Genomic DNA, 13,613 nt, shown 5'->3' with positions numbered 1-13,613 from the left:
GCTAAGGTCTCAACTCTTTGTTAAAACCAAAAGTACATACAGAGTATTAACACCCAATTGAAGCCTTGCTTGGAAAACTTCACAGCCTACATAGAATGTTCAACCACACAAATGGAATTTATGAACAGTGGAAGCTCGTGGTTCTAACATCAGTGGAACAGTGGGTTTCAGTCTGAAATTTCCAGGAGACATCCATGGCTGGTGGGTGGGAGGGTTTCAGCACCATGGATAACTCCAGAACGGTTCAGCCTGCAGCCTTGAGTGGATACACTGCCCCCGTTTGAGTGTAAGTCCTATGGAAATGCTATACCCCTATATTGATGCAGAGCAGCCTCAGAAGAAGGGCAGGTGCGGACTATGATCTATACTCTTTTTACCTGTAAATGTAGCATTCTTGCTTGTTAAGAAACAGACAATTTACAGTGATAACAACATGATAACAGTAAAAACATAAAATTCAGATTTTGTGTGCTGACATTCTAAACTTATTGAGACCTATTAAAACAACTGCAGTATGAAGCACAGTAAGAAAATAAGGTGGGAAAAGATCCCAAGGAGGGCATTTTGCTGTACTTACCATATCCCCCTTTTCTCCTTTCCCAGAAGGCTCTCCCTGTGACCAAATATGAACAATCTTAATATTTATGTGGCCGTTTAAAATAAAATCCCTGCACATGTAAAACACAGCAATCAGCCTGTTAATGGAAAAACTAATAATCACGGCAGCTTTAGATTATGCTAGGCATGAAAGGTAAAATAGTGAAGAACAAAACCCTGTGATCCAGTGCAACTGAGAAAGCATTTCGATAATATATTTCTATTTGTGCATAAATGGCAAATGCAGAATAAAGGACTCATTCAAACAATAGAACAGCACTTGCTTATGCCTTGGGTAGTCCCTTTTTTTTTTTAGCAATCCCAGCATTTCAGCAGGGCAATTTAGAACATACTTAAATTTGCCACCAGGGGAGCACAAAGCTGAGACTTGAATTTGGTGGTGACTGCTTTTCTGTTGTGCCAAGTTGGAAGTAAGGCCCACTGAATTTAGTCAGATTTACTTATGAGTAAATATACCTAACAATGCATTGCATTTGTGCAACTGATAGTAACATTAGCATAGAGCTGTTCTCTGAAGCTATAAAATGTGGATCCTACTTTGCTCAGAGTTAAGTCGAACTGAATTCACTGGGACTTGTGTGTCCCTTGTTAAATATGTTTAGGCCTTCAGCCTTACATCTTATTTTACTATTGAGAAGCAAACTTGGACTGCTACAGTTTGCCCCCCGCCTGCCCCCCACCAGTTACCCACTGAGGGTAATTCAGTGCCTTCAGAATAGGCATAGTAAGCCTCAGGCCTGAGGACAGGATCTGGCCCCAGTAGGGGGCCTAGTTGGCCACACCCCCTTCCTCCATCCATCAGTTGCTTGGTGGTTTCCCGGCTTTTCTGCAGTTCCTCCCCCATTTTTAAAAGTTGAAATGTCTCTGCTAAAGCTTGGTTACTGGCAATAAAACCTCTGAGCTATAATATGCTAGGTTTTCCTGTATTTTTGTCCCAATCCCCCTTGTCCCTTTGTTTCTGCCCCTTTAGCCTTTGGCCCCAAGCACCACTGGAATGCTGCCATGGAGAAAACTGAATTAACCTCTGGCTGAACGAGGTCACTTACCCCTACTCTGGAGAGGGTCTTGCATGCACCTGAGAGGTAACTATGACAGCCCAAAATAAATGCAACAGACTGCCAATGTGAGGACTTCCCACACGAGCATCTCCCCAGGCCTTGGAAGCAGAGAGGTCATGGAAACTTACTGGTTACTGGTTGCCCTCTGCCGTCCCCAGCATGAGTCTGGGCTCAGAAGCAGGCAGTGAAGCCAAACTGCAGTGGCCTGAAAGCCCTGCTTTCACAGGTGGAGCTATTTTTCTTTGTCTGTTTTTCTTTTGTTTCCTTGTTTTGAAAGATTTGGCTCTCTAAGGACAAGCCATGCTTAATATTCAGTAATCAAATCTCAGCAAACAAACAGAGAAACAAAGCAAGTGACTACCAAATCTCAGAGCAACAAATTATTTACCTTTTCACCTTTTGCACCTTTTAAGCCCATTTCTTCTTGATGACTCTTTTGAGAGGAAAAAAAGAAAATGCTATTCGGTTGTCTCTAATCCTGAAATATCACACCATCTCTACAATTTGCCCCTCCTTGAATTTCTTCCCACAAAGAAGTCACAACAAGGGGTGCCAATTCAAAATTCTAGAATACTTCTTCATACCCCTCTTATGTAGTAGGTTCTGCATTTGGAAGGGTTCAAAATCAAATTTGTTGCATGTCTAAAAAACAGGGATCAATACTCAAAAACATAACAGAATGAGAAAAAAAAAGTCTTAGAAGTTTCAATTCAGACTGACCAAGGAAAGCCCACAAGAATTAAGAGACAGGAACACAGAAAGGTGCCTTACCCTGAAGCAGGTCATGGCCCATCTGCCCAGTATGGCTGACAGAGACCAGGCGGGGCTGTACAGACAGGAAATGCTACAGTCCCTGCTGAAAACGTTGGGGGCAGAACCAGGGCCTCCTGCAGGCAAAGCAGCTGCTCTGCCACTGAGCCAGGGCCCTTCCTGCACCTTTCTACTGGTGCAGCACTTCCCACTGAGTTCAGCGCTGCTTCGTCCCAGGGAAGCATGTACAAGATGCAGCCTTTGTGTATCAGGTCCCATTAGGCTGGAATCAGGCTGCACATGCTTCAAGAATGGATCCCAGGCTAAGGGCTGATATACATGCACTAACATACCTGGTGTATTTTTGAAACCTCCCATGAATAATGCAAAGTCATTAACAATATCAACCACAGTAGAGATCAAGCACCAAAGCTAGCAAAGCCTGGTTTCCCTATTTGCCTGCCTTTCCTTTATGGCAGTGTGTCCAGCTGAGCCATGAGTAGGGTCCTTCTTGCACTGCCTCCACCAAAGCCTTCCCAGAACGATTTTTGGGCTGCCAGAGGTTTTTGGTCCATTATTCCTTTCTTTGTGAAAGTAATAAATAGAAAGCAGATTCCCATAAATTAGTGCTATTTCAGAGTTCCTCATATTCTCATGTAATGTGATGAGCTAATCTTTCAAAGAGTGCAATTTTCCAGCTTTGGGGAAATTAGCCCTGTATCAAGCATTTCTAATTTGCTTTCCAGTGCTGTGCAATTTCCAATTGCTCAGCCATTACCAAGAACAAGGGCATCTCACCATGTGGCAAAATAACCTGTACACTGTCTGCCGTGGATTGGAGCTCTAGCAGGGTTTCAGGGACAATAAGTAGCCTGCTGCTGCTTTGAGGCCTTGGGGCAGGAAAGAAAAAACATTTTTTAAATTGTGCCATGGTCTATTTTAAAATAACAAGAGGCATGGAACACCTCCAGCTCATGGAGTTCCCATCTGGTCCAAAAGCTTCTTCTACACACCACCTCTGCCACACAAACTGAGAGAGGAATACATTTCTGATCAGCGGCTGAAAAGAGATAACAGTTTTCCCTTGCAGGGCAGAGGAAACAGGGCTAGGGGAGAAAGTTGGTAACTGATTCAGCCCTTCTTACTCCTGAGTGGTCCTGCAGAAGCAGTACTTGCGAGTATATATGATGCTCATGCTTACCTCTAAGTAGAAATGGTATTTGAAAGTACTAAGTGAAGCAGGCCTGTTGACTTATGATCAGACATATAGATAATAGTTTTGCTCAATTTTGAGTAAGTTTTAAATTAATAAATTGTATTTAAACTGCTCCACCTACTTTACCTTTGGACCTTCCCAAAGACAGAATGTGGATCTTGAGGCCATTTTCAAATCTATGGAATGCGCTCCCCAGAGAGGTCTGCCTGGTGCCGTCGTTATTTGTTTTTCGGCGCCAGGCGAAGACCTTTTTATTTAAGCGTTATTTTAATTGTTAACAGTATTTGCTTATTTATCTGGCCAGGGCGACTGATTTTATATTGTTATTTGTTGTATTTTAATTTTATGTTGTGAGCCGCCCCGAGGCTTCGGCGAATGGGGCGGCATAGAAATGTTTTAATAAATAAATAATAAATAAATAAAATTTAACCCTCTGGCTAACAAAGCTCCCCCACACTGTAAGATAGAAACCTTGCTGTAGCTAAGCAGGATTAGGACTGATCAGTGTTTGTTTGGGGGATCATTGGGGAAGCTGTACACATGCCACTTTCTAGTTACATGGAAGAAGAACATAATATAAATACAATAAACAAACATGATAATATGAATACACAAACAATGTAGCTTTGGACATTGCATGCAGTTCAGAAGAGGAAGAGAATTTGGAAAGCAGTTAGGAAAGAGATGGGGAATTTTGGAGGTCCCGGCGCTACTTTTTACTAACCCCATCCCCATAAGCCACACTCCTAAAGCTTTCGCTGATCTTCACAGTTACTGCGGTACAAAGGAGCAAAGATATAGCTATAGATAAATAGAGCACCTCTCTGCATGTGAGCTCCAGTTCAATTAAGTCCAACCATAGACAACCTGCTCTAACTCCATCTCTGAACTATATAAAGTGGGTATTTCTTGGGGCAATCAATGAACACATTCTCCTTATACATTACAGAGGGAACAGTAGGTAACATCCAATGGACATACAATTTTGTGCAACAGACTTTAGCTTTGCAAATTTGTTCTGGAGGGTTGGTCCTCCAAATCTATGGAGAAGATTTGAGAGGGACATAGGAGAGATAGGAGTGAAAGAATAAGTGAAACTAGTGAGATTCTTAAACTCCTTTGTAAAGCTTAGATCACTGTAATTGCAATGTTTTTGTTTTCATTTGAACCAGAAAAGTGTGCATTTTGCATGCATTTTTAGAATTCCACACAAGGCACACTTCCCCCCATATATCAAAGTGTGAAAACATTTTTTAATGCACATTTTTCAAATGTGAACACATATGAACTTCTCCCCACACCCACAAAAGAACGCTCTGTGTTTGATTCATATTTGGTGCAAACAAGACAAATAAAAAATGAAGCAACATGAATTTCTTGAGGGGGATCTATTCTGCCAACTATATCTATTCCAGTAGAAGATAGACAGAGTGGGATACAGCCTGGTATGAGTAGCCCATGCCTCCCCTGTCCTCATTTCATTGCAACACATGTAGTAGCCTTAAGTCTGCCTAGATATTTGGATTATTCCACACTTGAACATTTAGATGCATCCTGTCTGGGCCCTGGTGCTTTTGTAGTTTATAAATGGATACTCTGGGAAAACTTAAATATAATTACTGTTGTTTAGTACTACAACGTATTTTGAAGCTCTTATTTTTAAGCTCCACACACAGCCTTGCATATAAGCACACATTTTATTGGCTCATTAAAAGCACAACTGGAAAAATATCAGGCTGACAAAACAAAGTGGAAACCAAACATAACTTTTTCTGAATACATATAAACTGTAAATTCTGGAAATTTTTTCTAATGGAAATGTTCCAGCTTGGTGGCTCCCATTAAATCACATAACTGACTTTGCATATGCAAAAGTAAATGTTAAATGTGAACATATTCATAACATCAAAGGGCTCTCTAATGGTAAAGGGATGTGCTTCCAAGCAGAAAGTCACTGGTTATAGGCAAACATCCAAACAGGAGAACTAAAGGGAGAAGAAAGCCAGGGGCTAATTCATACAATGTACCAAACCGGATCTGTGACTTAGCAATAAAAGAGATACACAGCTTGTTCTCGCCAATCAGAAACTTGCCATTCAAGCCAATCTTGCATCCAAACTATTCATGATAAATGAGAAGTAGGAGGTGAATGCAGGGCAGTAGGGTTTGCCATTCTTGCCAGCCTTTGGGGTCTGCTCCTGTACAAAGGGATTTATAGAGGAACTCCCCTAGAATGAAACATAGCAAAAACAAACAAACAAACAAAACAAAACAAAAAAGCCAGCTCCAAGTAACATGAAGCAGCCAATGCCAAAACTCTGCCTCCTAGTTCATATTTGAATCCCAAGCAAAACTGAAGAATTCCAATATGAGGAAAAGAAGGAATCTAAACTGACAGGCAGGAAAAAAATTAAGAAGAAACTAAGAACTAAGCTGGTGCCTTCCTCAAAAAGCAGTGGGAACACATTTGTGGGAGGACTGATGGGAAAGAATCAATTTAAGAAGAGAGCCCAAAGAGCTGGTTTCCAAACCATGCAGTGGGAATTTCAAGTCTCATCAATATCTATATTCTGAGACAGCAATTATCTGGCTGAGGCCTGTGATACAGCCAAATTACTTTACATGGCATGCCATAACATGACATGATTACAGATTGCCTTAAACTCCAGGGTCCAGTCATTTAAGAGTGGGGTAAATTGGCCACACAATGCAAGGCAGTTTAATTTGGAAAGTACTTTTCATTCTCACTTCTATGAAATAAACTTCAGGAAATCCTTTCATATGTGTTACGGTGCAAATCATATATTAGCCCTGTACAAGGCCCTGGCCCTCTAGACTTTTCCCTTGCTGCCACCTCCTTGGTCACAAAGAGCAGGAGGTTCTGTGCTTTATATGCTTAACCTGTGGGGTGAGATATACCAGTTTTCAACTCCACCCAGATCAGGACAGGCAAGGATAGATGGGTATTTTCTGAGGACATCCAATAATTTTGATAATATCCTAAACACTACTGCCTTTTCTAATTTCTCTTTGTTCTCATTCACACCCTGTCTCAGATATTTCTTGGGACTAACTCAAGCCCTTAATTCCTTTCACTATTTCTCCCCATACTGATTCCACCCAGTCCTTACCTGACTTCTTTCTAACCGTCCCTGTCCTTCTGAAACCTTTGGCCCACTAGCTCTGCCCACCATTCCTTTTTTGCTCAACTGTCAATCTTTCCCTTTCCTCACTCTTCTGTTACAGGGTTCTTGGCCAGTACTTATGAATGTGATCTATTCCGACTGTCTGATATAATGGTAGTGCTTTCATGAAAAGAACAACAAAAGCATTAGCTCCAGAGGTCAGTATGGAACAAACATGTATTGCCAAGCCCTAGAGATTTTTATGTCTTGAAAAATAGGTGGGAACCTTTCCAATCTCCTTTAATGTGGCTAAGGATACATTCAGCTTCAAAATACGGGATATGAACAGTGCTTTTTTTTTGTCATAGAGCACACCAGAACGGAGTTACGGCACCTTTTTTCGACAGATTTTCCAAGTTTTAAAAGTAACTTTTGAAAATTTGATGTTTGGTCCATGTGGATTTGGATTGCCCTGTCGAGCGTAGCAGGTCGGTGGCAAAATCATTAAAACAGTGCCTGCGGGCTGCTTGTGTGTCGAATCCGATGCATGCGTGCTTTGTCCACACTGGTTGTGATGGTGCTCGGCTTGTGATTGGTCGTGTGGTCGCGCGCTGAGTGCTTACTGCGGGCGGCAACCGTTATGTTTTGTTACACAACTGATGTGTGTGGGTGTGTACAGTGATTGACTACATGCGAAAGATAAATAATTTCATGAGTTCCAGCACCTTTTTTCTTACAAAAAAAGCACTGGATATGAGAATATGTTCACCAAACTCCAGCAAAGAAGAACTCATGAAGCCATGGAATAAAAAGAAGCTGTATCAGAAGATGGCTTAGCCTGCTAACTACAAGTGTAACATTGAATCTTGGAAAGCTTCCTAAACTAAAGGAAATGGACTTGATAATCAAATGATGAATCCTGTGTATCACAAAAAATATGAATACATTTGACTTTCACAGAATGCCTTTTGCCACACAGCTTTATAAATATATTTTGCACATATTAGGTAGTGTAAATAAAGGCACTAAAAATTTCTGAGGTGGAATGATACTCCTTAACCATTCAGTGTAATAGTGGAAGAATGGTGGCATTTATGTCAAGTATATAAACAATGAATAATTATTTTAATGGTTCCTCAATATCCAGAAAGTACAAACAGTTCTCCTAAACAAACTTACCATAATATCTAGTTTTGAGCTCAATTCATCCATCTCTGGATCTGAGCTGAAAGTCTGGTTCCAGAGAGTCTAAGTATTTAAATCTGAAGTTTAGATTGGTAAGTCATCTTCCATCATCCTAATACTAAACTTAGCACTCATTTTCTGGCAAGTTGCTTGCTGGAGAATAAGTCATTAAATGCTTTGCACTAGACAGCTGAAAGGAGGAGTGCGTTGGTGCACTGTAAGAGGATTTAAAAGATGATTAATTTCTTGAGGGCAGAACAGCTGTCCCACGTTTTGCCAGGAGATATTAATTGGGAAACATGATATGACTTAGGAATTTGTGGAGTCTCATAATATGAGAAACATGAATCTTACAGACAGATGCATATCAAACCCTGAGGAGCTCGACTGTGGTTCACGTCACCTGCCACAATGTTAATCTTAAATAATGCGGAATTAGGAAGTTACTGAAGCTGATGTCAACTAACCAATAATGATGACAAGAGGCAAACTATATGTAGCAAAAGAGAAAATCTCTCAATACAATTAATTTTTCATGGAAAAGGAATTAGGAAATATAGCCAGAAACCTGCCCTGCAAATCACTGAAAGTGCAAGGAGCAAGATTTCTAAAATCAATGGCACAGTAACAATGAATAGAAAATTCTGCAGTATTTGTTCTGAATGTCTTTGATCACACACAGGCAAATTCATATGTGTACACATGCATTCTGTGAACCCTGAAACAGAGGAATCTTTCATGGAGATGCAGCTTGGAACAAAGCTGTGTTCTAAGAAAATAGGAGAAACTGGCCCAATAACAAAGATCACCAAGGATCATCACAGCTTTGCTTTACCATAAATGTTCACAGATTTCATGTGGACTCTCCTAGATTGGGGGAAACAAAGGGATCAATAGTTTGGCTCTGGGGAATGAAAGGAAGGGAATTCGGGAAGGCTCTTGGCTAGCTGAAGTAAACTAGTTGACTAAGCTTTATTTGCAAGAGAGGGCAAGATACAGATGTACAGAACAAACCCTGGGGCTGCTTTAACCTGCTGTTCCGACTTGGGATGATGACACTTTCAGATTGGACCATGTTTCTCACCAAAGTTCTAGACTTGGAAATTTAAAGGTATTCTTACAGATTGTCTGACTGGGGTGGCAGTTCGGTAGTCTGGAAGAAATTTCAATTTATCTAGGAGAGCTTTGTAACTACTCTGGACTTATAGAAAGTAAAACAAGGAGCTAAATCAAGCCAAAACCTTCCTTGGACACAAAAATGACAAGACTGAGGCTGCTGTAGTTATAGCACATCGTGAAAAGGCAAGACCTACTGGAAAAGACAGTCAGGCTAGAGAAAGTTGAAGGCAGAACAATGGAAGACCAACCAAGAGATGGATTGATTCCATAGAGGAAGTTCCAATCTCGAGTTTACAAGAACTGAGCAGGGCTGTCAAGGATAGGACATTCTGTGAGTTAAATGTTCATACCTGGAAATATGGCCCTTTAAAGAAATCTTGAAATCCTGGCACCCCTGGAGGACCCTAGAATGGAGGAAAAACCAAGAGCTAAATCTACCATCAATATAATATTACTGATTGCATAAAACAGATTTTTCGGCTTTATTCATTATCTTAACTTTCAAAATGACATGGATACAATTAGAATATATGTACGTACTACATGCATGCAGGTCTGCATGAAAAATCCACAAGTGTAGATTCTTAGAAAAAGAATACCTTTCATTACCTCTGAGGGCAGGAATTCATCTTAGAATAATTTCTGTCAGGGTCAATATGAGCAGAATATTTCCTGAACCCTTTTTGTAACTTAAGAACTGTAATGTGCATAACATTTTTCTTAGAAAATACAGGGCTATTTGACTGGCAATAGCTCTGCAAGGTGGAGTTATTATAAGGTTAGCTAGGACCTTATAATATGTGAAACATACTCTCTGATTGCTGCGGCTGTTCAATTTAATGTAGGAACTCCACAAAAGAACCCCAGCTCAAGAGGAAATGTTAGGATGTTATGCATACAACATTGGGGAAACAGGTACATATTTCTGAATTATAAGCTGTCCAGTGGAGTGGTTGGAAAACAGAGCAATGAGGCAATTTAAATAGGCTTTTAATTAGGCCTTTCATAACCCATGGGATGACTATGTCAGCATTCCGGCACACTGTTCCAGTTCTTCACCTCCAGTTCTCTCCCTACGCTTCTACAGTAACTTCAAATGTCAATGAAAGGTGCTTAAGTGTTCACAATGTGACTGTTTGCTCCATGCAAACAATCGTTCACAAGTTTAACCAACTATTAGACTTGCTGAAAGAAAAATAATATACCAGGAAGCATACTGTCAATTTCATAGCAAATTTTAAACAATTCATTCTACAGGCAGAATATGATTCTTTGAGAAACATGACATATGAAAATTTTATTTGAGATGTTTCTCATGTGGTTGCAAAATATGATTACCTTTAGCCTTATGAAAGCACTATGAAACAAAATATACATCTTCAAAGTAGTAATCGATGACTTTTTCAAAAATATTGATCCTATGCTAAACCCAGTCTTCACGTTTGAAAGAGAATAAAAGAATCTGTTGCCACATGAAAGCAATGCATCTTTCTCTTCTTTTTTAAAGGCTTACTCTTGCAGAAAAAACTAAAGATTGCCTCTATACTACAACTTCTAGTGTCCAAAACAGATTGATATATTAAGCACATTGACCTGCAAGTAAGGCAGGTAGAGAGATGGATTTTTTTTCCGATGAGGGCCCATGTTACCTTGCTTGAAACTTATTGTGTTGTACATTCCAGAAGTGGCTGGGGCTGGGGCAAAATTTTGGTAAGTGCAGAACTGAAGTGGGCACACTCTGCAAAGTGGTCAGAATTGGTGAAGTAGGTCAAAGTCTGCATGAAACCAGGCCACAATCTGCATGTGCCTTTTAGGCCACACATTCCCCATCTGTACCTTACTGAATAGAGCAGGCCTTAATTCCAAGTGAATATGCTTAAAATTGAGCTTTAAGTCTTTTAAAACCAGCATCATGACCTTGCACTGATTACCAAGCCACCAGCTAGATTAACGAAGAAAGACTGAAATTGTGGTAATTTGTGGTAATCGCATGGAGAATATGACACTCATTCAATGACTTTATTTTGCCAGCTAAGTCAGATGGCTGTCCTGAGGATACATTTCCTCAGTGTGCCATACCTTGGCACCCATATAATCATGTTGTGCAATATCTTAACAAACCTACAAATGAGATAAATGTGAAATGACAAGGGAGCACGATTTGCATTTTGACACTGAATCCTTTTCCAGCAAGCTCCATCTGTTTCAAAAAGTGCACTGAATGGGCAAACGCTAAGTACCTTCCTTCATTCCATTGTATATCAAAACAAACCTCTCTAAAATATATCAATAGATGCTTCTAGCTATGCTTCCGTTAGATACTACATTGAAGCATAAGAAAATTCTAGATGAGTGGGTGGGGCTAACCTAAAACGTTTACAATTGATAGCTGTATGGATCTTTTATATAAATAGTGCTTTTCCCCGAAGCATCAGCCTTCCAAGTCTGCATGTTTAGTGGGAATCCTTCATTTAATTTAAAGGTTTGAGACAGCAGTAAAGAAAAATGAAGGTACCTCAGCAGAAGCAATTAGAGCAAGAGTGAATTAGACAACAAAGCTTTGTGCTATGAGGGATTCCTCAATGCTCTGAAGGATTTTTCTGTAGCCAGAGCCAGTTGTTTTGTGAAAGCGCTTGTCACACTGAGGGGCAGAGTCATGTGACAACCTACTGTCCCATTTGGTCCTGAGTGCCCCTTTTGGCATCCAAGAGCACAGAGAGCTGGGGAGTTCCAGATTAGGAAACAGATTAGAAATTAGAAATGGCTGGCATGTAAGTGGTGCAAGACCTGTCAAGGAGGGAATGGAGCATGTGTAAGAGTATAGAATTGCGCGATGGTGAGGACAGCAAAGAAGACTGTCACCACCATCACATCTTTGAATAAGCACGCAATCGGGCTTTTCTGTGTGTTTCAGGCACTGTTTCATCTAACACAGTGAACCTAATACTGGAACCCTCAGAGGCGCACTGTGATGACAGTATGGAACTTTTGGAGCCTGAGAATGTGAACAAGGCAATTACACGAGCTGCATGATTCACCACATGCTCTCTCAACTCTTTCCCTCTGTGTCTTATTTAGGCTATTTCCTCCCCATTTTTGAGGAAGGCAATTAAGAGAGGGGTGGTGTCTCTGCTGTGGGGGCTCTTGAATGAAACCATTTCCTGGATCCATTCCAGTTTGGATTCAGGCCCAGGTTTGGGACAGCGACAGCTGTGCTCACTCTGATAGATGACCTTCTTAGGGAGAAGGAAAGGGAAAAGTAATACTGTTTCTTCTTGCTTTCTCAGTGGCTCTATGAGACCATTGACCATGGTAATCTCCTTGACCACTTATGTGAGTTGGGAGTTGGAAACACCGTTCTACAGTGGTTTGCTGTGCCTGTTCCAGAGAACAGCATTAAATGACAGTGTCATGGGTCACTGTCTTGTCCCCAGTATTATTTAGATCTATATGCAGCCATTGAGGATCATCATCAATACGCTGATGACTCCCACCTCTGTTTATTTATTTATTTAGAAAATTTCTATGCCGCCCCATTCGCCGAAGCCTCGGGGCAGCTCACAAAACATCAATTAAAATATAATACACTAAAAATATAAAACGAATTAACAATATAAAATAAGTCTATAAAATATTTCTCTCTGACATTCTCAACTATTTGAATGAACGCAAACAAGCAGAATCCTTCTACTTGTAAGACAGAGACTGTATCGGTTGGCAGTTCCCAGGTTTGGGAACTGGGCTCTTTACCTGTTCTAGCTGGTGCGGCACTTCCTCTGAAGAAACAGGTATGTGGTTGTCCTGCCCTGCACCCACTAATGCCCAATCTCTGTTACCTTCTTAAGAATCACTTCAGTCCAAAAGCCAAGGCCATATGGTGTGCATGCATCTGAAGTTTCAAGTCAGGTGCAGTAAACAGGCCAGAAATCTAGAGACTGATTAGTTTTAACGAAGTTAGAGAACACAGATAATGACACTTGTTTGCAACAAAGAGCAGCTCTGTCTGAACTAATTTATAGCTGTGTGTAACTCAGCACAGCTGACTAATTAAGCCAGTGTGCTGTTTCACAGAAACTCCCCTTTCAGGCTGTTTGGACTTTTGTGGAGGCTGTGCGCGCCTTCCTCTTTCTAAGGGGCGACTTCCCTCTGCCTCCAACTCCTGCTGTTGGGGAACCCCAGAGATTGCCCAAGAGGGTCCTAGCTCCTTCCCTAAAGGAGGGCAGTTATCTGCAGCCACCACCCCTGTGTCTGAAGCCCACTGCACTCGCTTTCTTCATCTGAGGAATCCTCCCCTAGGTAGGACATGGCCATGATTCATGGTTCTAATCCATCTCTGTCACGGGGGACCCAGGTGACTTTGGTGTCCAGGGTACCCATATACTAACTGTGCCCTACAAGGATAGGGATAGCCTAGCCACAGTGACCCCTGCACTGCTAACCATATGACTGCCCACTAGATGAGACTGCCCTTCTGTCTGGTCTGGAAGCTGCAGCTCACAAGTCAGCTCACAGGGACACCCAGCTCTACTCATGCAGCATCTG

At 41.2% G+C, this 13,613-nt stretch overlaps 1 protein-coding gene across 1 annotated transcript in view; it reads right to left on the bottom strand.

Moving 5' to 3' along the window:
* Nucleotides 1-13,613, bottom strand: part of COL19A1 (collagen type XIX alpha 1 chain) — a 213,541-nt gene that overhangs the window by 47,540 nt on the left and 152,388 nt on the right. Inside the window, exons 16-18 of the mRNA XM_044421897.1 lie at nucleotides 9,422-9,475; nucleotides 2,065-2,109; nucleotides 578-613 (exon numbers count right to left, since the gene is read on the bottom strand). Coding sequence (XP_044277832.1) covers nucleotides 578-613; nucleotides 2,065-2,109; nucleotides 9,422-9,475 — 135 coding nt within the window. The remainder of the gene's footprint in view (nucleotides 1-577; nucleotides 614-2,064; nucleotides 2,110-9,421; nucleotides 9,476-13,613) is intronic.

The sequence above is a fragment of the Varanus komodoensis genome, unplaced genomic scaffold, assembly GCF_004798865.1.
Source record: "Varanus komodoensis strain SLA01 unplaced genomic scaffold, ASM479886v1 scaffold12, whole genome shotgun sequence".
Taxonomy (NCBI): domain Eukaryota; kingdom Metazoa; phylum Chordata; class Lepidosauria; order Squamata; family Varanidae; genus Varanus; species Varanus komodoensis.
This window is presented reverse-complemented; position numbering and strand designations above follow the sequence as displayed.